This window comes from Cyrtonyx montezumae, unplaced genomic scaffold (genome assembly GCF_038088225.1).
Source record: "Cyrtonyx montezumae isolate F1298 unplaced genomic scaffold, pur_monq_1.0 scaffold_17, whole genome shotgun sequence".
Lineage (NCBI taxonomy): Eukaryota > Metazoa > Chordata > Aves > Galliformes > Odontophoridae > Cyrtonyx > Cyrtonyx montezumae.
In genome coordinates this window covers 18,439,553-18,464,217 of record NW_027071903.1, presented here as the reverse complement: position 1 = coordinate 18,464,217, position 24,665 = coordinate 18,439,553, and the positions used below count along the sequence as shown (strand labels likewise).

General features: G+C 38.3%; 1 protein-coding gene across 2 annotated transcripts in view; it reads right to left on the bottom strand.

Moving 5' to 3' along the window:
- Positions 1-24,665, bottom strand: part of TLN2 (talin 2) — a 170,438-nt gene that overhangs the window by 79,567 nt on the left and 66,206 nt on the right. For both annotated transcript variants that reach the window (XM_065733533.1, XM_065733532.1), the window contains 2 exons: positions 13,466-13,548; positions 1,812-1,982 (listed from right to left, as the gene is read on the bottom strand). In XM_065733533.1, coding sequence (XP_065589605.1) covers positions 1,812-1,947 — 136 coding nt within the window. In that variant the 5' untranslated portion in view covers positions 1,948-1,982; positions 13,466-13,548. The remainder of the gene's footprint in view (positions 1-1,811; positions 1,983-13,465; positions 13,549-24,665) is intronic.

The following is a 24,665-nucleotide window of genomic DNA, read 5'->3' as shown; positions in this document are numbered from 1 at the left end:
CAATACATACACTATCCCAAACAGCATATGCTACTGTTCATCAGCTGAGCTTGCTGTAGTTGTGGTCCTAAAGTTCAAGCTAATGCCTGTCTTCACAGAAGCTGTGTGCACATTCTGTTCCAACATGGAGCCCTGTTTATTTTCAGCCATGCGATCACACCCTCTGATCAGAATGTCAGGTAAATATAGCCACAGTTTTTAGACAATGTCTCATCTTAAGCAAGGTACACAGCATTAATTAGTATTTATTCAAGACCTTAATAAATGAAAGTGTAACTGAAAGACACCAAGTTTCGAAGGAAGAGCCCACCTGGATGAGAAGAATTCTTTGAATGGACCTTAATTAAAAATGCCACTGAAAAGCCAAGTGATCCACACGGAGATGTTTATAGACACGAAATCAGCACAGAACCAGTTATATAAAATTTTAGAATCTGTGCCTATAAATAGCTTGTGACCTTTACAAGCAGACAGTGTCTTATGCAAAGCACAGAATTACCAAGGAAGCATAGACTGCTCTAATTTTTATTCCTGGGGAATGCACCCTAGTAATGAAATAGCAGTGGCTGTGCAGCTTGCACATGAATATCACGGCCATCTTTGTCCCAGTGTGCCAGAGAAGTGAAACGTTGCAGTTGACAGTCAAACCAGAGGATGATAACACCTTCCTTTGGGCAGGTACTAGTTTGATCAGTCTGTACTGTACCACAACGAGTTTTCCTGACAGGCAAAGAAAGATTTTAACAGCCACAATGAGGAGGAAAGGATATATTATTTCCATTCACTGCAACATCAGAAAAGTGCTCCTAGTTTGCAACTGCACTCCAAACTTGTACCAAGAAAAAACCCTACCATACAACCTCAAGAGAATTCCTTGGCTTTTCTAAGGGATACTTTTACTGAGTTTCTCTGAATTAAGAGCTGCTCAAAATAATTGCCTTGGGAGATTAGTATAGTGAAAATGCACACATTATGTCTGAAAAACTGAAACTCTAACTAGATTTCCTAAAGGCTTCTACAATGGATAAATATTACAAAGTAAAACTGATATCATCCATTACTAGAAAGTTGTTTTCAAAATTTAAGATAAGGTTTTCAAAAGATCTCAGAAGTTAGAAAACTGTGCAAAAAATAAGCAAACTGCTTTAAGGATTATGCTCTATTCACATCACAGTACAGAACCAAAGGATTCTGAAGAATCTGGATTTTTGGAAAACTTTGGATACATTTAAGCCAGATGCTTTTGCCTGAGTGAACAAAGCGTGTTTTCATCTAATTTGATTTGATTAATACATATCAGTGTTCTGAATATGATTGTATTTAACCAGTTTCAAACATTCCCCTTTGTGCACTTTGGAGATGACCAGCCACGTTTGATAATTCTACGTTCCACCTCTTCTGCGTAGGCACAAGTCCACCCTAATTTTCCTAGAAAGCACAGTCACAACATTGCTTTAAAAAGATGGTACTACAAAAACTATTCTTCAGTATCCTGTCAGAGAACAGAGTGAGATCTGAAAAGACTGGTGAAAGTGCATGCAAAGAGAAAACAATCCTTCAGACAAACAAGCAATTTATGTAAAAAGCCAACCTCAAAAAAAAAAAAAGCATTAAAAAAATCCCATTGTAGAGAAAGCACAAGAAAAAAAAACCACAACTAAATTCACTGACTTAAAAATCTTTCCCTTTCACTCCAGTCTTACTCAAAGAAAAACAAACCCTCCAACTTGATAAATGGAGGAGGAGGATGTTAAACTAAAACAAACAAACAAACAAAAACCATTAGTCTGTGTTTATTTTCAGGAACTCACCTTGTCCCATTTGAGCCTCTGGCACTCGTTCACGAATAACTCTACAGGCATCGTACACTGCAGTGGATGGTTCAAACTGCATTGTCTTCACAACATTGCACTGGCGGACGCAGATCTTCAAGGAAAGGGCTACCATGGCGTCAATTCACTTGCAATTCCCTACTGAAGTGCCTGAAAGAGCAGTGACACATTATTGCTCTGAATTTCAACTTAATGTCTTCATATTCACAATGAACACAGAATGAAATGAGTTCACTAGAATGATCCATTCTCAAATACATTTCTACATTAAGTCCGACTAGCATCATCAAGCTATGAACTATCCCCCCAAACAGATATCTGTCTTGGCATATTGGGAATTCATTTTCAGAAACGGTGTGTGTCCATTCCTAAAGGCAAATATTTTGTTCAAGGTATGTCAAAATGCTGCGCAAGAATAGAAGTTGCTGTTTACATTTACTGTTTTTCATCACCAGAAGCCAATACTAACTACTAAGAGAAAAGCAACAGCATATCTTTTAATACATTCATTTTTTAATCCTCAATATGACATTTCATAACAAACTCAAATCAGCGGTCAATTTTTTCAGTTAATATGCTAAACTGAAATCAGAAATACTATTTTTCCTTCTCCTTTTCAGACTGTGACAAGTGGGGGCAAGGGAAACAGGAAGGAGTGGGTTGCTTTCCAAAGACAAAGGTTGCATATTTTCCAATGCAAAAATTAAGTGCTTCCCCTATGGATGAAAATGACTTTTCTTTCACCACACCTTTTTGTTGGTACGTTAGATTAGCTGGCAACAAACAGAGTAACTACATAGACAAAAGCAGGTTCACAAGTATGCAATACTGTCTGTTCTTTTCAAGTCTCTAGAAAAAAAATCTGCTAGATTTTTTCATCCCGTTGTGCAGCTACAGTAAGTTTCAAGAAGCTATTTTTTGTTTGAGTTCTATTTTAGAAATGTCGCTGAAGCTGACAGCATTTGCCTACAGAAAAGGGAAGCCACAGATGCTTTTTGTTCTGTTTCATTTTATAGATGGTCTGGATTTTGTCTCAAGTGTCTTCCCTTCTCTTGCTGTCATGACACTCCAAACCACACTTCCATCACTGGACTTTCCGTAACTACCTCCAAGAATTGTACAGAATTAAAGCCCTTTCTGCAAAAATGCAGAATCGACAAAATCTGAAAATCCTTTCTGTCTAAATTCACATCCATGTCTCTTAAATAGGAGGATGTGAGATTCTAAGGACTCAAACTAGCTGCTGCTGACAATTGGAGGACAGACTCCACTAGACGAAAATTCAAATGTCAGTTGTGCATCACTTTGCAGCCTGGATACTCAGTACTGCTTAGTAAACTTACTTACAGAAATAAGAAAGAACCACCATTCACATTTCAACAATGTTAAGAAAACAGAACACCAAAGCACTGAGCTTAATGATTGTGCCTTTCTCCAAGGCACAAACAACAGATAAATCATCTCTTCCAATACCCTTAGGAGTCACTTTGCTCTAAGATGTCATTCTCCACCACATTACTGGAGCAGCCCATTCATCTGCATCTTAACAAGCAGCATCATCCTACTTTGTTGTTTTGTTTTTTCTTAATTAGTTTCAGCACTTCTCAGTACCAGTATAAACTGCCAGACTGTGTCAGATGCTAGGACTATCTGAATGAGAGATAATGTGCAAGAAGAAACGTAAAGTGCTTTCCAAATCTAAGAGTGCCTGATAAAAGCCTGGATTTTAAGCCAATCATTCTAGGCAAAGGTCCATAAATAAAGATCTTTTCCTACTAATGCTTAAAACCCTCCAAAACAGTCCTTACTTCAAGATAAAACCATTCAGCACAGAAGCAGCACAAAATAAATGCGGGAGAAAAAATAAAATTATTAAAATAAAAAAAAAAACAATTTCCACAGTATTTCCACAGAGATTCAATATGATTAATATTTTAGTACTTTCCTGTTTATACATAAACAAAAACAAAGCATTACAAAAACAGAAGTATCAAAAGAAACTACAAGCCCGAGCAGTCTTTTCCCTGTCCATAATGGTCCTGGGGAGAATTATGTGCCCATATGTACATATGTACATATACACACAAAAAAAAAAATCAGTACACTAACAACTGGAAAAAAGCCATGTGAGCTTGAAGAACAGCCTGAGCAAGTTGCTCAGCAAGCAGTCCTAACTCCCAGGCCTCCTCTACAACCTGGCTGTGGGCTTCTGGAGCAGTATGGTAAGCTACAGCTCCTGCTCCCTCCTCTGTCTGCAGAGGCATTTCATGCATCTCTCTGGATTTTCATTCTCTCCTATTTGCTACTCTTGTTTAAAAAAGTAAGAAATATAAACTAGCATCAGTGAGCACGAGTTCACAAGAACTACAAAAAGCTCTCCTCTCCTCTGCTTTTTCTATTGCTCCCAAAGGTGAGACTTGCAAGTCACTTGCATTGCATCTGTCTCGATATTTCGTTATAATACTATTCCTTAAACACACTGACAGTCTGGCCTCCTTCAAACTCAAAGCTCCTGTTTCTGGACACGCCAAAAAAAAAACCCACCTCATTATGAACAGAATTATGAAGGGACCCATGAGCTATCGGCTTCCTCCAGCACTGGGTTCTCAAAAATCAGAGACAGGTTTTCATCTGTCACCTTCAGATGACCCTCAAGCTCTAAACATCCCCACCTGGCTTTCAGAAGGAGCTGGGGCAGTTTCCATCTTCTGGGTAACAGCTCAAACAGGAGCTGTTTTTTCTCAAAAAAGAAAAAAAAAAGAAAAAAAAAAAGAAAGAAAACCCAGCACCCAAACAAAAAACCTGCATATTCCCTTTCTCTTTTCTACACTGATTCATGCCATATTTAAATATTTCTCTGTGCATGTAATGGACTCTCCCTTTTTCCTCCCCAGTACTTTTCCACTTTCTGGAACAGAGGCCTAAAGGATTCCTTGTAATCGAATGATAAATCACTTGCTTTGCCTTGTATGAAGTCTAATGCCCTGTAAGCAACGGAATAGGTAATTTCTGAATCAGACTGTGACTGATCTGTGCTGACCTGACAGAGCTGGGAGGGGTAACATAAGCTCCAAATTCAGTGAGATAACCCAGTACTAACAGTATGTATTTGGAGTGTGAACATCAAGGCCTGGAGCTGGGTCCTCGCAGAGCCTGTGCTCTGTGAAATCCCAGCAAAACAGGAGTACAGCTAGTGGCTGGATCACGGTAAGCCGGTGTCCTTGTGCCCGCAGAGATAGCCTGGATAGATCCTGACAACAAGCAGGCCTATTTCAAGCGTAAAAACCAATACATTGCTCAACACTGAAAAGACCTACAAATGAGGCAATGTTGAAGTTCTTCGGAGAGCAGTAACATCAGGCTGTGGGGATGCCTGCCGTTCCAGCTGCAGTTCAGCCCTGGCTCACGGCTATGACAGCCAGCTACATTCCAGCTCCTGAAGTTAACAGCTGCCAACATTTCTGTTTGCACAATTACATTCACCCAATTCTGACACTTTTCTTTTTCTGTGCTGGCCATCATATTTAAACAGAACCATTTCCTTAGTTCTGACAGAACTGGGTTATGGAGTGATTATCTAACAGAACTTGCCAGAGAATCCAATGCAGTAATCATCTTCAGCAGAGGAACAGGAGCACCGAGTGGTGAACAGATAGCCACCCTCATTTGGTCTCATCTGGACCACCAGGAGATGAGCATGTCACTAACTTGGGAGGGTAAAACTCGCCTCTCATGCTTCCATTTGCACAGCCTAACTTGAATTTTCAGCAAACACTACTTTATCGTTCCCAAAAGCTCCTTCCTTGAAACAAATTCATAAAATTCTCTATCAAATCAGTAGAAAAGCACAAGTCAAAACAAAAGGTAATGATCGATAGCAAGTCACAAGACCTCAAGTCAAACAAAACCAAACGTATCTGTTAAGTCCCCTTGAAATGCCTCCAAATTAACAAGAAGAAAGTCAATGTGAAAACATACCCACTCTTTTCTTCTACTGCAAATGCATTTGAAATGCTTTTCCCTCCTGGTATCAAGTAACAAATACACAAATTCCACAGCACATTCCCTGAGAAGCTAAATGGCAACTGAGTGCCCAGCTGTGCTCGACTGGGAAGGTGGCACTGACATTAAGACTGGACCCCATCAGCTGCTATGCAACGAAACAGAAGGGGAAGTGTAATTATCTCAAAAAGCATTTCACAAGGACTCTCAAGAGACATGTAATCCAGGATAAAAGGCTGTGCCTCCAAGTATCGACAAGAACAAAAGCTTGGATCGTGTAATTCAAGTAAAAATCAACTAACATCAAGCTAGAAGCATACAATAAAACAGAAGTACGATGGTTTATGAGATACATAAGGGATTCACAAGAAATGAGATTTACAGGGGTAACCACATGGCAAACACTGACCTCCCTGACCATCCACATGACTGCTTCACTTCATTTGTACCACTCATACCCCAATGTCTGGAGTATCTGGCAGCTGAGGAAATGTATATATATTGAGCTACATTGCTAAGAAAACAGAGAATACAGATTATTTATTTTCTTATTTTAGTTTAATACTATCTCTGGTTAATGTTATGATGATATGAACACTCCTTTGCCTTCCATTTCCCACCCTTGCTAATGGAATGTTTTAAGTGAAGTGCGAGCCAAAATAACTGTATTTCCTAACTAGGCAAATGTGGAACAACTAACACTGACGTGTGAAATATGAACTAAATCCATCAGCAAAGTTGCCATTGTCAGTGCTGTTGGTATAAAACAAAGCTCTGCTATTGATTTTGCAGAGATCTGCCTCCCTATAGATGTTCCTTAACTCGTTCACTTACGCTTGAGCAAACATACCTAGGTCATGACACACAGAATCTGAAAGCCTACATTTGTACATATTACTATAGGCAAAGCTATGCATTTTTATACTAGAGTAACTTCCTAACAAAATCCAGTGGGTCAGAAGTTCTCCATTCATCTCAGTTCCCTCATCACTGCCCCACTGGCACACGGCACCATAAAGACAGGACATGTTACCTTTTCAACTGCTCAGGATGGCTGAGCATCTAATTCTACTGCAACATACCAAACATTTCTTCAATGGGCTTGTACCTGTTAAGATCTTAAGCAAGAAGTACTCAAAACCACAAGACCTGTTGCAGCATTAACTACGCATCTTATTTTCAAAATTATAAACTCAAATCCGTGTGTCATCTTTCACAATTGATGATGGGACCACAGGGCAGGCAGGAAGATGGTTGTGCAGGCATTGAAATTAACAAAACATTCTTTACTACAACTCCATGGTACTTTAACCAGTTTGGTCAGTGTTACTGTTGTCATTTTCTGTACTTATCCTGTAAAAGGTCACACTTCACCCAACTGCTCTCAAAGGTGCTATTAATTTTCTTAGTTTATTAGGCATATTCTCTGCAAGATCATTGTACAGCACCTGACTGATACACTGCAGTTGTGCTCTGCCATTCCCCTGAGAACACCGCAGAGAGCTGCTTCAGGGAGAATTATCACTTATATCCAAATACCATACGCATGAATGCTGAACTCAAAGTCCACTTAGTGTTCCTCTGGTAAATTTAGTCAGGAGCAGTATGCACTCTTCTGGGAGCCAGAAATAAAAAAGTCCCAGTTTTCCTCAAATTAGCTTAAAGATGAGGGGAGAAACAGTAAACAATAACTTCTGTTCTATGAGTACAAGGTATGAGCTTCAGAAGTGTTCAAAAGCAGACAAGGTCTCAGGCACTGTGCACTGTCTGGGATGGCTAGTCAGAAGCCTTAAGTAAGCAAAGAAAATAACTACAGTTGTTTCAGTCCACACAGTCATACAGGAGCATCAGCTATTTTGCTCAGTACAACGAAGTTCCTTCAAGTAAAATTATGTAAGAATCCAAAATATTTGAATCTAAGTGTTATTTAAAGGACAGTCATTTTATTATCAATTCAACTACAGTTTGCTTTTCAAGTCAAAAGATAAATTTGCAAACTTAGATTAACGTACCTTCAAAATAAAAAGTGAATTACAAGGTATCATGAGAAGAGTACCGTGCTTCTGAACAACTCAAAATAGCTTTTGGATAACACAAGATAAGAACGTGAATGAAACAAGCTCTAATATAGAAGTCATTAGTCTCATAAGCAGAAGCCTCTGACATAGCAGTCAACAACTAAACTCCAGTTGCTTGAAAAGGCCCTCCAGGCTTTTGTTCCTATTTGGCAGCACAGAAGAAAGTTGAAATAGGAGAGTATGAGTTTTGTACAAGTCAGAAGAGGCAAAGTGGCATCCTTTTGCTAGGTTCCTCTCTAAATGCAGTGCTTCCCCTTTAGGTATAAGGCTTCTTAAGGCTCACTTGGTAGGATAGCAATGAGGATACTCAGAGGTGCCAAGAGTACAACTTACACAGCACTGAGATACAGATGTATGCACTCAGTTTTAAAGTGGGAAAAAAGGCAACGTGCTTGAAATGTTAATTTAGATTTGTAACGAGAGCTACGACTTGTTTGAAGTCAGATACACAGTCAATTTTGAATATACTTCTGGGAATTTAAAAGCACATAAGTGAATTAAACAGGATAGAATAAATTCAGATAATGATTCCTTCTTTCTCTATGGAAGAGTTAAAGCAATACAAAACTGATTTTCCATGGGAGCAGATTTAATTGTTCCAAGCATTTCATCCACATATTTTAAATCACACTGACGATGGTAATAGGTCGAACTACCAAGTGGGCTATTACATCCAGGCTTGCAGAATTCTGCATATTTACTCCATTTTCAACTGATGAAATACTATGAAATTTTGAAGAACAGTTTTCAAGCTTTTATGTCTGATAGTGGTTTTGAACATAATCACTTCAATGCTTTGTTTTACTGAATTCATGCAAAGAAGTCAAAGTTCTGGCTTATGTCTGCCACTTCTTGATGACTTCCCCAAAGCAGAACATGATAAACCAATTTGTCAGAGTTGTTAATTCAGTCATTAAGTGGCATAGCTAGGATGTGATCTACTGGATTCGTCTAATGTGGTCTAAGTATTATTCCACATTTCTTCATTCTTTTTCAAGTGAAACGAGGGCACAACTTAGAATGTTATGCATTTTGCATAGTAATAAACTTTGCCCATCTGAAAGAAAAAAGAACAAATAAGGAATCTTCTTTTGGTACAGAAACAGCACTGCAAAGATAAAATGTTATTGTAAACCATATAAGGATTCAGTTACTGCTTTCCCCCTGCACTTTTGAACATCACTTCATGTCACCTTTGAGCCTTGCATTCATTTTCTTTTCTAGAATAGTGGCAGTCAACAGTTGCTTTGTGTATACACCACTATTACCTACCTTAAACAAACTGAAAGCAAATAATAGTCTGCTGCAGTTTCTTATCAGCTTTATCAGTAACGCTTCTCATTCCATTATGGAAGCTGAAGTACTAAATAAAATTCAGTTCGCTTCTGAAGTCACAGAAATAAACTCACATTGACTGTTTTGATCAGCACCATCACCCACATTTGGATTCGGTAGACAAGCCATCAGAAGCAGCTGTGCTACACAGAAAATTAAAAGTGGATCCTGTGACGGGCTGTGAATATTCTCTGTTCTTGCTGATCTGAACTGCTGCACTTAAGAGGCACTGAATGTGCTTTCTCTAAATTTTGATCAATTTCTCCCAACAATCAGTTACTGCAAGCTACACAGATCACTAAAAAAGGAAGTGAGGCAGAAACAAAACAGGAAGCATACAGAGTGTTATTTGGATGTATTAAGTACAGTCTCATACTTAGTATTCCATGTAATGAAGTAAGAGTTCAGAAGAACTTGAAGGAAGACAGCAGAATATGGCAGTTGTGCTGCTGATTTTATCAAATGGGTCTTCAGAATACGTTTTTCTGCCTTAGTGTTTATTGGATAATTCAAAATTAAGCCAATTAGTACCTGAACCTAAATTATTAATAATTCATTTACCTTTCTACCTTCTAACTACTCTTGATTCCATTTCCTGTAGTAATACTCTGACTTTTTTTCCTCACGAGCAGTCACAACGTGAATCAATACACAATTACCACCAGTTCTGAACAATAATTTCTAACAATGTTCATGTCATAGAGATAGTTTACAGAAAAACAGTAAAAAAACACAACAAAATACTGTGAAGACAGCAATGATAACCCAGCATACATCCCCCCCATAGAAGTAGTCATATAGAACAGTGACACTTCCATATCTCAACACAGCAAGTGGATGCAAGAGCTGACACACCACCTACGAGTCAAATCATGCATTCATAAAACATGTCAAACTGAATAACAGTAGATCATGAAATCTTCTCCTAATACATTCAAAAAGCTATCAGAAAAAAAGATTTTCCCACTCTTACAATCTCCATCACCTACTTCAAATTTACTGTGAACACAATTACCAACCACAGTTTGCAGGATCTAGAATACTCAAGGATTTTCAGATAGCGTTGCAGCAAGCTTGAATGAGCTTAGTGCATACTCTTTACTGATGTTACCAAATGAACAGAGGTAAGAGAAAAGGAGAGAAAGACAGTGTATTTATTACTTAGCCATTTCAGGCTACTGCATAGGCTGAAAGCTAGCTGCAATAATTTTTTAAACACCAGGTTTCTGGTTGAAACATCAGCCTTCCCCGTTTTGATTACAAAACAATTTAGATTTAGGAAACAGAAAAAGAACACTACTCCTTCAACAGAAAACCAACAAAGACCAGGGAATCACTGAAAAATAAGCTCCAAGCAAGAGATGGAGAGAACCAGAAGGAAGAGCAACAGTAAAGGAATAAGACCTAAAAGCCATAGAGAGAAGGCAGCTCGGTTACCACCAGAAACAATGACATCAATGAAAACAGAAAAGCTGAGCAAAGGCAGCATACTTGCACCTATGAAATGAACATGTTTGAAGCATTCAGAGGGATTTCTGCATGCTAGCTAAATTCAATCTGATAGATTTTCGGACTTAACAAGGCCAGGTGCTACTCCAACAAGATATCACCACTTTATATTTCAGCTCTAACAGATTTCTAAGGATACAGATACCTTTGAAGAATTGTTACATATGAAAGGATAATAAATACATGCTGACAATGAAAGCTGTTAAATGTGGACATGATCTGACTACTTCAATGAGGAAATAATTCTGAAAATCTAGGAAAATAAATCCTCCAAAACCAAGAAAAAGACAGCCACAGCTTTCCTGGTAACTATTCAGTTTCCCCCATTCTTTTTTTAAATAAAAATCACAGAATAGCATCATAAAATAAAATCAAGAAGCCACAAAGTAGAAAAGCAGAGAGACATGAGAAGTCTAACATTCTTCAGTGACTGGCTCACGCAAGCAAATTGGCATTCATTTATTTCCAGCTTTAAGAGTATTTCCCAAGGTAAAAAGCTCACAACTAATTGAAAAGGAGACAAGAACATTATAGAATGGTGTAATCTCTATGAAAATTTCTGAAACTGGGCCAAGGTTGAGGACAGCCTAGATCTCTGAAGAAACCAGGAAGGAACTCCAAAGCAGACACTACTGCAGGGAAAAAAAGGACAAGAACGTAAAATATTGCTGGACTTTTAGTAGGGCTTAGCAGTGTGCAAGTCAAGTAGGTTATAATTAGTCTAATACACTGTCAACTATGTGCTAATCTCAGGTCAAACCTGCTCCTCCATCAAATGTGCTCATAAAGAGACTCTGGCAGTGATCTTGCTTAAAAGTTCATGGTCAAATTAGCAGATTTTTCAGATAGTTGAGCCCAAATTCACGTATTTTCTTAGGAAGGCCTATTTCAAGATATACATGAAACACTGGATGAATCTTATACCTCATAACTATCAGCTTAAAACAAAAAATGTTATGTTAGTACGTAAGAACAAATACTCTGTACATAAATATTTAAGTATAGATGTATATGTGAATGAAAATGTTATAAAAAATACTTGCACTGACAATGAAAACACATTACGTAGGCTAGTGCTTTTGACACAGGCACAAATTCACATTAAGATGTGTTGAACTACAGCTAGGACTGTCATCTGAAGTCCACTACCAAGAATAAGATTACAAAGTACATTCTCTACGTAAACCACTTTGGTTCCTTAAGCCTTCATAAAATACCCTTCTAGGACTTTCCTTATGTCAGCCCATAGACAACAGCAGTTATGGAGAAAGCAGTTCAACAGGGAAATGCACAGACCAGAAAAGACCACAACAGAATCCACACTATCTTGGAGAAACGGCTGACCGTTAAACATAATTTCTGTTTCATTCCAATATTCTACACTAGATTCAGCCACCTAGAAAACTTAAGACATCACCCTTTGCATTGAAAGGGCACTAAAAAGGTTACTGTAAAAAAGAAAGGTTATTTTCCAAGCACAGGTGGGGAAAATAAACCACCACTGTCACTGTTTCCATCAACTGTTTTCAGCAACAAACGTGAAATCAACCTGGGATCCAATCTACACCTACAGGTATCCTTTCCTTATTTCCTATCAAAGCACACAGGATTCCAGCTTGGGCCTCCACTTGCTTCACTGGGTATTAACCTTCAACAGCTTTCAGTTTGGCCACCTCAAAGACTCCCCTTCAAAAACTTCTTTCTTAATGGCTATTTAGGTGAGAATCAGAGGAAAGCCATATAAGGCTCAATCTTCTCTTACATCACGTTTTTCTTGTGTTCGTACCTTGATTCAAAAAAGCAAAAACAAACTAACAAAAAAAAGCCAACAAAACACTGAATCATGGAAGACAGGAAAAGTCATACTATAAAATAACAAAAACAAAGCAGAGTTGCTAGCCTTACAGAGTTGCAAATAAAATGAAACAAGTTGGTTAAGCAACTACTTACTCTTCATTGATTTTACTTCATTTAACCTGGTCCTTAGACACAGCTGATATCAACTGAGATGCTGCTATTTCAAGAGTTCACCACAGATACTTTTAAAGTACGGAGAACAGCAGGACAAAATTCCATTAGCAAGGAATTAGCAAGGACTATTCCCAAAAGAAGAGTCAGAGCTAGGGACATAATAAAAACAATAATGTGCACAAGGTCAGAATTTCTCCAACAGATCAAGAAACTTGAGTAAGATTTAACATTCTGTCCAAAGCCAGGCTTACCACTTCAGTCCTCACTTCCCATAGCATTACAGTCTAGAAATAATGCATCTGTTTAGTCTAGAAATGATTTTTTTTCCCTGTTACCTCTCTGACATATTAAAATGAAACCAAGTCATCATCTCAGCTATTTGTTCTCATACCAGTGAAAGGCACAGCCCTTCTTTCTAAGGCTTAGAGAACTCATTTATTTTGTATTATTCTCCAGTCTCCCTGGAAACTGTTTAAAAATAGTCAGAAGATGTGACGGTCAGGTTAGTCTCCTGGCTGCTATTCACAGTGTTTACTGGGAGCTTCAATATTCTTGCATCACGTTTAATATTCACCTTTATTTCTCTTCACAAACACATCCACAGCTGTATATTTTTCATACATTTCTGAAGAAATTACTATACCAACATATACAGGCAGCAAATAAAGGCTTTTAATTACTGTAATTATTCTCTGTCATACTGCATTAAAAAAAATGTAAAAGGAAATAGAACCTTACCTCAAAATTAAACTTCATTTCATAGAAAATAAGGCTGTCTCAGTGTACTGTTCGACCATGCAGGATACTTTCAGTAACCAGGCCTGTAACACAGGAAGCAAACAAGTTACTTTCTTATCCCCAGTCCATTCATTTGTAGCTTTAAAGTACATTCTGCTAGCACACTGAAAAGGAAGCAACTCAGGAAACTATGAGCTTCCTTTTCTCGTCCAGAATTGGAATATGCATTGCCAAAGAAAATAGCCTAAGATAATCCAATTCAACCTAGGCTTCCAAATTACTCACACTGGAAGTTCATTAGAAATGAGATCTGAGCTTATAGAGGTATGCACCTTGAAATTGTCTAGTCCTGACAAAAAGCTCATACCACAAGCCCGGGTGTTAACATAATGAAAGCACAATCCCTCAGAGTACTATTTTGCAATAACACTGCTTTTCTATGGCTGGAAGTCTCTGTGAAGTACCTCAGTGTAGTGAACAGATAAAGAAAATCCTCTCTGGGCTATTTCCCTTCACAGTGCACTTCATTCTGAGAGTATGACTGCAGAAAAACAGAGTTAACAGATTTCTTTTCGAAAGAAGGAGAGGGGAAAAAATAAATACCTATTTTAAGGTTTGGGCTGTTTGGGGAAGGTGAGCTTTGTTACTGGGTCGGTTTTAGGCTTTGCATTCCTCTGCTCAAAGGTTTTGGGGGATTTGTTCTTCGTTTTAGTTCAAACAAACCCCACTTTAGTATGGAAGTTTAATACTCATATCATGCAGATGAGTAAACTAGTTGGAACATCAAGATACATTGCAACTTATATATATTTATTCATAATATTGCATGGGAGATCAACCACACCTTCTTCCTATGTCAACGTTGACAAAACTGTCTGGTCACTTTTCCAGACAAAGCAATATGTCTCAAGAAATAAAAAGGCCTCTTCAGTACAGCCCATCAATTTGCTAGCCACTCCATTTTCTTGAAAGCACTTTTTACTTTTCCAAACTTGCACATATGTTTTTTGCCTTTTTTTTAATTTGTTTTAAATGTGGTTCCAAAGTACTTTGACTATTTTCAACATTTTCACATTTCTTCATCTTCAGCTCTCTGTGTGACGCTGTGAGAGCACCAAACATCAGGTGGGAAGCATCTCACCTACACAGTCTTCCTCAACTGAGGAAGATATACTTAACAGTCTTACATCAAAAACCGCCATCTAAAGAACATATCACATTTATGGGACAGTGACAGCAGAAGTAACAGAGCAATGAATCTGAGTATTGCAGCTTTCTAGTTACGCCTGGTCCCCCCAAACAAGTCTTCCAATTCAAAACAAGTTGCTCATTCATCAGGGCTGCTCCTTTCAGATGCAATTCTGTATCAGAATTTATTTCTGAAGAAAAACAATCTCGTTTTAAAGTTATAAACTGAAAACAGAATTATGGTTTTTCTGCTCTGACAGAACTTGAAATAGATTTTTCTATAGTTTATCAGGGAGGCCTATCCAATGTTAACCCTAAGTGTGACTATGAAGGAAGGAGGTGAATGAACTACCCTCAAATGTTTCACAAAAATAGAAGTAGCAAAGCACTACATTACTAGAGCAATTTAATGATTAGAATACCATGTTTCAAACTTACAACTTCATTTAAAATGTGAGATTCAATTAAATGAATATTTAACAGAAGGAAAATGAATGAACATTGTAGAGTCTTAAAGAAGAATAGTTTATGCTAAGTTCCATTTAGAGGCTGGCTTGAACAATCACGACTGTAGGAAGAATGTTAATTTTTCAAGTGGGTCAGTTGCTGCTGAAGATACCATACAGTTTAAGAAACAGAACTTGCCAAGTGATGATTGTAACCAAACAGCCCAAGATGATTAATCGTTGCTTATATATTCTATTGTCCTCACCCGGAATGCAGCCAGAAATGAAACTCGACTGCCCAAAAGCCCAGGCAGCAAATGAGCTGCCCTGTGCCCTGGGTTTCCTAACACTGAGCACACTCACTAGCATTCTCAGCCAGTTGTGCAGTGGGGGCAATGTGTTCACAAAGCACCGAACTCCACAAGTTTACACTGACCTCGATGGGGCTGAGCATTCAAGTCTAACTCCTCCCCACTCTTTTTTTCTTTTGCATTAGCTGCAGCTGCGTTATGCAGTTATTTTGGCTCAGCTGCTAGTAATGTTACTCACAAAACAAAACAAAAAAATACTGAGGGAAGCAGAAAAGCACAGGGAAAGTGTGAATTCCCAATTCCATTCCAGAACCCCACACTGGGAATTAGAGGTGAACTATGAAGGCTGCTCCAAAAGTAACGCATCCTATTTATTTCCATGGAAACGACAGCAGACACTATCACCAAAACAATACCCTTTGATAGAGCAAATTATCAGGTACGAAACACTATTTCTTCAACAGTCACGACCATTAGTTTTGTGTTTTCATCAGCAAAGAACATGAGCCAGAGCCAACACACCACACCAGAAATTCGCACCAGAAGTGGTGAAGCTAGAAAGATGCTCCAGTTACAAAAGGTAAGCAGAAGAGTATACATAAATCCAGCAACATCGCATTTAGTTTGTTATGTTACCTACTCAGTAACAGAAAACACCCACATTTTGCTACTATATTCACTACTCATGAAAAATAAAGCGAGCAACAAAGGAGAAGTGACCAATAAGCACCCTGCACTCCAAAAGAGCTGCTGCAGATAAATCAGCTTTTAATAGTGGAAATGGGCACATGAAAGGCACCTTTAGAATACAGCATCAGTTTTAATTAACCTTCTCTCCCCCCTAGCAAACCATAATTGGAGACATTATAGACAGAAATACAGAGCAAGCCAACATGCAGTACTATTCCTTACCTCCCTGACCTTCCACCCATCCTAAAACACATGATCTATAATTTGCATTTCAAATTTGAGAAACTTCTACTTGTGCAAATACAGATTGCAGAGTCTCCCCTAGCCAACAGGCCACTCAGATTTTTTCCCCATCCCAGTTTATGTAATAAACTGCCACTGACTGAAGAATACAACAGAAAATAAAAGTGTCATTTTAAAAGTGGCATTTCTACTTTCAACACTGAGCTTTTCTCTGTAATTTTCTGCCTGTAAACAGAAACATTTCAGTCCTGGTGGACAGGAGAGATGAAAAGTTTATGTAAACACAAAATTAGAACTTGAGTAGAAGAAGAAACAAAGAACAAAATTAGAATGTGAACAACAAAAGCAAGCCAAAGTACTTAGAAATATATATATGGACTTAGGAAACTAGTCTGGAACAAGCATAGAATGTCACAAGGACTGAAATCACACCATGATATTTTCACTCTTTTTGGGTTCCTGAGCAGGACAGACATAGTGAAGTTGCCAGTGAAGAGCAGTGACCAACTACAGACTGAAATGGGAGATGCTTGTAGATATTGAAGTAGACTGAAAGGAGTGACGACCCTAGCATCTTCAGGAATCTAAGGTTGTACCTTACCAATGCAGGCAAAACCATTAATTTGGGAGTTTTTATTGACCAGTATGAACTTCAAACATGTTAATTGGGCTTTGCTTTTTGTAAATGAAATGACACTATTAAACTGTGTGCTGAGTTTGAACAGTCATTTAACCTCAATAGCCAATTTCTGTTAACTAACACTGTAATATTCTGGCTTGATCCACCTCTTACACTTCACTGCATTTACTAAAACCATCAAACATTTCTGAGACTTTCTATCTAGTGCCTGTAACTTGCATAAGATTACCTGTTCAGAAAAAAAACACTGCAAACAACCTTGTTCTTCTTTGATACTGCGTAGTCAGCAGCAGCGTCACATATCTCATAAATGGTCCAAAATCACCTACTGGAAAAATGCATTCAGCAAACAGACAAATTTTACTATCCCTCAGCTGAAATTATACTCTCAAATACAATTCCTCCCTTAACATTTGTAACTACAATATCTTTAACAATATAAAATTATTGAAAATAGTGCTTCAGTGCGTGCTGAGTGGTCTTGGTTTTCTTCCTTTATACCTCATAGTGGTGGCACCACAGCCTCGCAACCACCCACTAAAAGCCAGCTCTCAACCTCAGAGGCTCTAACTACACTCTCACAGGTCTTAACTATTGTTTTCAGCTTTAAAGACTTGTCTGTCTTTATCACATCCTATAAGCATAGGTGTCATGGTTTTATGATTTCTACCTGAGCCGCAGCAGTGAGAGCACCGGCTCCTAACCACTAGACCAAGAGCATTAGCTCTTCAACTCCCAACATACTACATGATGTTATGATGTGGAATATCAAAAATATAACAAAAATCATAAAACCATGATAATAGGATCGCTTGAGGACACCTGAAAAGGAACAACAGCTGAATTCTGCAACACATGGGGTAAACACAGTATTAATTTCTTCTCAGGGAATGTTCGTATACAAGGGTAAAGAAATTGCCTGTTATGACCATTTAAAGCCAAGTAAACTGATGCATTTTCAAGATTACATAGACCTCGAATCTCTTACATGATGAGGCTGAACTATTTCTGCAATAAACATGAGAGAAATGCCCTGTGTTTTCACCAACTTAAAGTTTTTGTCAGACAAGTACTACTTTTCTTATGATAGAGCTCCTCAGGAGCAGCAGGAAGTTCTTCATTAAGGAAGCTTCTAGTCCCCAAACTTTGTTCAGAATTGTCACTTGAACCCTCTACATAACAAGCCCTAGTTCTGTTGTCCACTACAAAGAGAAATCTTGTTTAACTTGTTCAATTATCTCTGTGGGAGTTGGGGAGCAAAAAAGGCTTACCAAACTAGGAATGGTAACTTACTTCCACTTCATTATTATTATTACTATAGAAAAAGCTACAGCAAATACGCACATCCAGTCACGGTTGTTAAGTTATTTGAAACCTATGTGCCCAGAACAGTATGTCATCCTGGCATCAAATTGCAATGCCTTCCTTTGATGACAGAAAGCAAGTCTGACTTGACTGATCTACCAGAGTAATGTGAAATACAAGGCAGTCATGCTTTACTGCCCTCCTGAGAAAACAGGCACCAGGAGGGTGCCGTATGTCAAACTCACCCATACTTCCATCATGATGCGGACAATTTTTGCCTTCCAAAACGTTCAGAGTATGGCAATGACCAACTTCTTCACGTATGGCAGGCCCACACTGCCTGCAAGGAGTTTGCTAGAAAATGTCTTTTAAAAATGGAACTAAACTTTTCCCCAATAATGTGATACATGGTAAATTAAAATGACAGATAACGATGTGAAGTAACTCACCTCTGATCTCTGAGTACCCGGCAGTTTCTTCATCCAGGTACCATTCTCACTAACTGTAACTTCTGATCTTTCCTGATTTGGAGTCTGCACTGAAGCTACCCTTTACAGCTGAACAAACTGTAAGCTGTTTAACAACTGCAAAAAAGACACTATGCCTATTTTTCCTGGAAGCACAAAGGGTGGCTTGCATCAGTACACTCGCACTTCCTGCTGGTTTCTGACACTTGAGCAGCGAGGAGCCCATAGTATCAGAAAGAAAACCCTGAGTACACAGTCTGTTTTCTTCTCACCCGGTGATGCCATATGCTCCTAATACCCAAATACGTACTTGGACTTCAATCAGAATTCAGATTTCTTACCCATTTATGCTTCTGTACACTACAGTAATAATTACTCAGCAACCCTTAAAAAAGACTTGCTGGTTCAGCTGAAGCTATTCGATCTCAGCAATTCTATTGCAATACAAATAAGCAACAGCATACTCACATTGTCTTCATAAAAAGAAAGCATGAATTCAACTGTCATAAGTAATTACTATAAAAAAATATACAGGAATTCCTTCTTCCTGTACTATTAAGTCATGAATTACTCAGGCTGCAAGCATTTCTAAATAAGCAACATTTATAGCAGGTTTGCATTTCCCTTCAAGGTACTCATCCAAGAAAGGCATAACAATCCATGATATAATACATGTTCTGCTCCCAATCTCCATTTAAGCTTCCCCTTCAAAAAATATATTTAACCTCCAAATACCCTTTTTCCACTCTACCTCTCTCTCAAAAAATAAAAATAAAAAAAAAATACACATTTATTAACTCTCCATTATTACCTTATTCTTACAGCTGGGTTAAAAATGAATTTATCCTACACAGCAATTGCAGTCACTATCTATCACTATTTATATTTTGGCTTTATTAAAATTTTTGAGAAGAAATACACCTTAAAGCTTTGACTGTTGCAAAATGCGAGCACACCAAATGAGCTAGGGAGCTGCCTAGAGTACGGCCTATTGCAGCACATACCCCAGGAACAGTGATGATGACACACTCTGAAAAATACTTTCACAGTTCAAAGAACAGCCCATGAAGCAGTTATATAAATGCAAAGACATTAAACACTCATCATCAACAAGAATTAGCATGTATACATTTTAGAGACTGCAAAAAATTCACAAGCTACATCCACTACAGAGAGATTTTAAATTCAAGTTATGAAAAAAAAAACCAAACTGATAATAGATAAGGATCACTGGATCTGGAGTTTCATTCCTAGCAGTTCACCTACATCTGCTGCAGAGTAGGTGCAGAAGATCCATCATGGGCTTGAAGCTGTATGAAGTTGGTAGGCAAGCATGTGAGAATGTGAGTGATCTACATGGCCTGCCCATTCCTTCACAACAAGCACTAAAAAGCACAGGAAAAAAAAGGAATGTTGTATACTTCTAAAACTAAATTCAGCACTGAAGCTATTATTTAACTAGAATAAATAATACATATGCATCTGTAGCCGCTATCAAGCTCCAAAATGAGCTAACTGCTGTAAATCCATTGTCTGTATCTATGCACTTTTAGGCCTAGTGGGCAGCAGTGCTCATGGAGATAAGATACAGCTTCAAGGAAGAAAAAAAGAGGCAGAACTTAAAAAATGGATGCCATTCAACGCACAACAGTGCATCCTGAGTCTAGATAGCTCAGGCTATGTAATCTCTACATATGCTATACATTTAAATGCTCAGTTGACATCAATCTGGTTGAAGCAGATTTCTAATATATTTCATGTGAGAAGCTACAATGGCCTTTCAGCAGTCTCAATTTGCAAGTTTCATAGACATCAACTTAAAAATTAAGACACTTCCCCCGTCATTTTCTATATATGCACTGAGAATTTATTTAACGTAAGAACACTAAGATGCAAGAGTACTGAAGTGCAGCTACTAAAATTGCACCTTCCTTTATTGCCTTTTAAAAAGTCAAGTAGAAGGGTGACATTTCTAAGGGCTGATCCATGCATGAATAAAGAGCACACAGAAGAAGAGAGATAGCAAAGAAAAACAGTATGTGAAATTTCAAAGCTGGCATTATTCTTGAACAATTCCAAGTCCTGCAGTTCATTGCTATTTGCAGTGGTACGTTTTCAGAGACCTGCTGTCCACCTGCAGATCATCACTTAGTACCGACACAGCAGAGATGAATTCAGATTCAGATAAGCACACTGAGTTGTAGACACTGAAGACTGAAAGTGACGGCTCCTTGACAGCTGACTTCATGACTTACAGTCTGTTCTTGTAGGAAGTAACAGACTTAGTTAAAACCTGAGCCTCATCTACCAAGTTACTGCATCCAGCTAAAAGACAGCAGTTCACTAACAAATGCAATCCTCAAGTTTCAAGCCCATAACATTTGAAACTCAGAAGACTCAGTGGTGACCTCCTGGCTGCACTGGTTTTTAATGCTGTCAGCATTAACTTCTTTCTGCTGTACTCTCCTTCATCTGGACTCTGTTCTACGCCTCTAGTTACCAGCTAGACATAGTAGCAGCACAGTTCTAAAAGAGCCATCATAAACAGGGCTTTGTTCAAACTGTAAATAGCTTCAAAGCTTTTATCCATCTTTCCTCCCTCAGTACTGTCAGCAACAAGTAGGTTTAATCTTTCTGCAGACACGGACAGCAGACGTTCTTACTCACTGCTGCTATTGTTCACAATGGAGCTGTGGCCCGTTGCTATTTTAGTAGTGCTATCACTGGTTACTGAACATAAACTGCGTGGGCCACCGAAATCCTTGCAGGAAGAGTAATAGAGGTGATTGATTCCAATTACAGACAGTTAAACTGATAAAGTTTATTTCATTGCCAATATCCTATTTACTTATGTAACTCATTTTTACAAGTGACAATACAAGGTTGTAATGAAGTTATGAGATTGTCTCCAATATGACCACTTCCATCTTGAATTATGAAGTGAAATCCATATAGAACTTTGGCTAAATACCTGCAGGAAAAAAAAAGTGACTGGTAACACATGGAGCAACAGTTTCAGGAGCTCAGGTTTATGCCCAGGGCTGGTACACGAGCTGAATAAACAATAAAGACAAAAACAATCCTCCAAAGGGCAGGTAAAAAAAGAACAACAAGGTTTTTGCTCACATAATTTCTTCACAGAACATTACCACAACAGGACACATGCTATTTTCATGGTGTATTTCTCAAACTGTCCATCCTCAGTACAGAATTTGCTGGCTAATTCTACTTCCAACAAAACTACAGTGCATTTACACTGCAGCAAAAAAAAGCACACGATTTATCTCTCTGGCATGGCTGAGGAGAACTTTGCCAACTTTCCAAACATTCCTCGAAAGCTGGGTTGCTTTATATTTGCATCCAGAAGGTTAATACAGTATTGCTTTGGAAACTCTAGGATGTGTTGGAAATTCACCCTCAATATAAACAACCTGGATTTTTATTTTTGTATCATCTTGATTTTTCTCAGATTGAAGTCCCTCCACGTAAAGAGCAGAGTTTTGTAAAGTTTCCTTACTTTCAGATGAAGCTACTGAACACTTTTTTAGAGTCACAAATTAAATACCAAAATTTCCCATGTGCCTCCCACTCCAAATAACAGCCATTTATTCAAGACAGCAAAGTCTCATCAAACAGGTTAAGAAGCTTAATGGCTATTTAACAGATTAGGGATTCATTTTCTTGCAAGAGGTACGATTCCTTACATATCACTTGGAAAAAAACAACTTAAGCAGTTTTATCACTGCTACTTATTAGAATTCTTCAATGACTGAGAATTCAGTAGCTGCACAAAACATGCATAACTTGTACACTATATCACACTGACACAAGGTTTCTCTTCCAATCTGCTGTGTCTTAGAGGACAGTAAGTTAACATTTCAGAAAAAACATAGCACATCTTCAGGTCCTAGCACCACTGTGATTTTCTGTCTATTACTTTAACTATGTCGCTGCCACATCAACTCCTTCTGATTAGAATACACTTTGAACTTCATCAAGTCTTCCCAAAGACATAAACCTTTCTGTCTCAAGCACTTCATATTAATTGCTTCATTTCAAGTACCCGGAAGAACAAAAGCAATGTTTTACAGTGCTCACCAGGCAGGTTGAACAGCACTCACACTGTCCCAAGAGACAACGCTATCTGGAATCGCCACTGAAATGGGGGAAGATGAGGCTGTGTTGACAATGTGTATGTAAGAAATACATGCTGCTTAAACTCTTCAATGAAACCAATTACAAAAAAAGTTGAGCTTCCCTGCCACCCCACCACTGCAATAAAAGGAAGGAAGATGTCTTCTCTTGACTGAACTAAACTTTCTCATGTGATTCTGGGTTGAGGGATTGTCTAAGCTATGTAGGAGAACACAAAATAACTCATTTCAGAATGAGTTATCAACTTCTAACTATATGCTCTAAGTTTTGTTTGTGTGTTTTTACACACAATTTATATATATTCAGTAACATAAAGAACAGGTAGGACTCCATCACACTTCTGCACTGAAATGATCTTGGTCAGATCCTTGAACTGAATCAAGCCTCCAATTGTGCATACAGGTCGTTAACTGGGAAGACCTCTCAGCCTATGTGAGAGTCCACATGGCTACCACTGTGCTCCTGGAAAACAAACAAGCAAACAAAGAACAACAAAAAAATCCACTAACCACATTTCAGCAACAAGTCAAGGTGTTTCTACAGAGCAGTAGGCTGAAACTTGCCTAAAGTTTCCACTGAAAAGACCAACAAAAATTGTCTCTACTAGTTTTGTATTCATATTCCTCCAGAGAGGAAAGAAAGAAAAAAAAATAATGCCAAAACCCAAGCAATTTACTGTCTGGTCTTTTTGAAAGATGTCAACATGTCACTGTGACCTCCTCACAGCCTGCACAGGATTTAGTGTTAAGTGAGAAAATGCAAAACCATCACATTCATAGTCCCCAGTATGCCACAGCACTGCAGTATCTTCAGAATACTATATAGTTGCTATCCAAAGTTAATTCCAAAGTATTTCTCATACACCATTTGCCCAAGGGACTGATTCCCCTGCATTCTGAAAGCACATCTCAACTGCCTATCGCTTCCAGATTCTGAAATGAGAAATTACTGTTATAACTCAGCTGGGTTGTCTTAAAAGCTCTGCTAAAACCTCTCTGGTTTTCATCCCAGAGTCTTACTTCAGATTAAATATATTTCCTGTGTAATAATTTTCCAAGCATACGAAGCTCATATTCAAGTCTTGGGCAAAACAATTCATTTAATAAGAAAAGGGAACATGTAACAGCATTTACATTGCAGTTTATTTCAAGCACCTGCAAAATATTTGGGAACATAAGCTGCTGCACATACTGCTTCCTAATCAAGAATCTGAAGCACTACATTCAGAATTTGCAATAAACACAAAATTGGATAATCATGACTTGCATCCAATTCTGCACTTTATGGGTTTGTCATACCCAGCTGGCACATAGGCAAAAACTGATTCCATTGCCCCAGATAGACAACTGAAGTCAAACGGGACACAGCCAACACACAGACCTGCTCAAGTTGATGATAAATGAAGGCAAGGTATAATATCTCCAGATCCGTGGGTCTAGCAAGGCCATGGCCCAGCTACCAGCCTAATCCTAGTTATCAGAGCACAGACACCAATCATGGCTGAAAAAGCCTCAGGAATTTACCCCGACAGCTTTAAGTCACAGGCCTTAAAATTCAAATGCAGGAATCTACTGAGAATACAAACCATTTTTGTTGAATGCAACAACTAAAATAGCTGTTTAGGAACATTAACTTTCTCCTTAACCACAGGAATGTAAGAACCAACATTAAGTAAATGATTACCACGAAGCCAGGTATAAACCATCTGAATGAACGGAGGAGCTGAGTGTGTCCACGAAAGCTAGTAACATTATG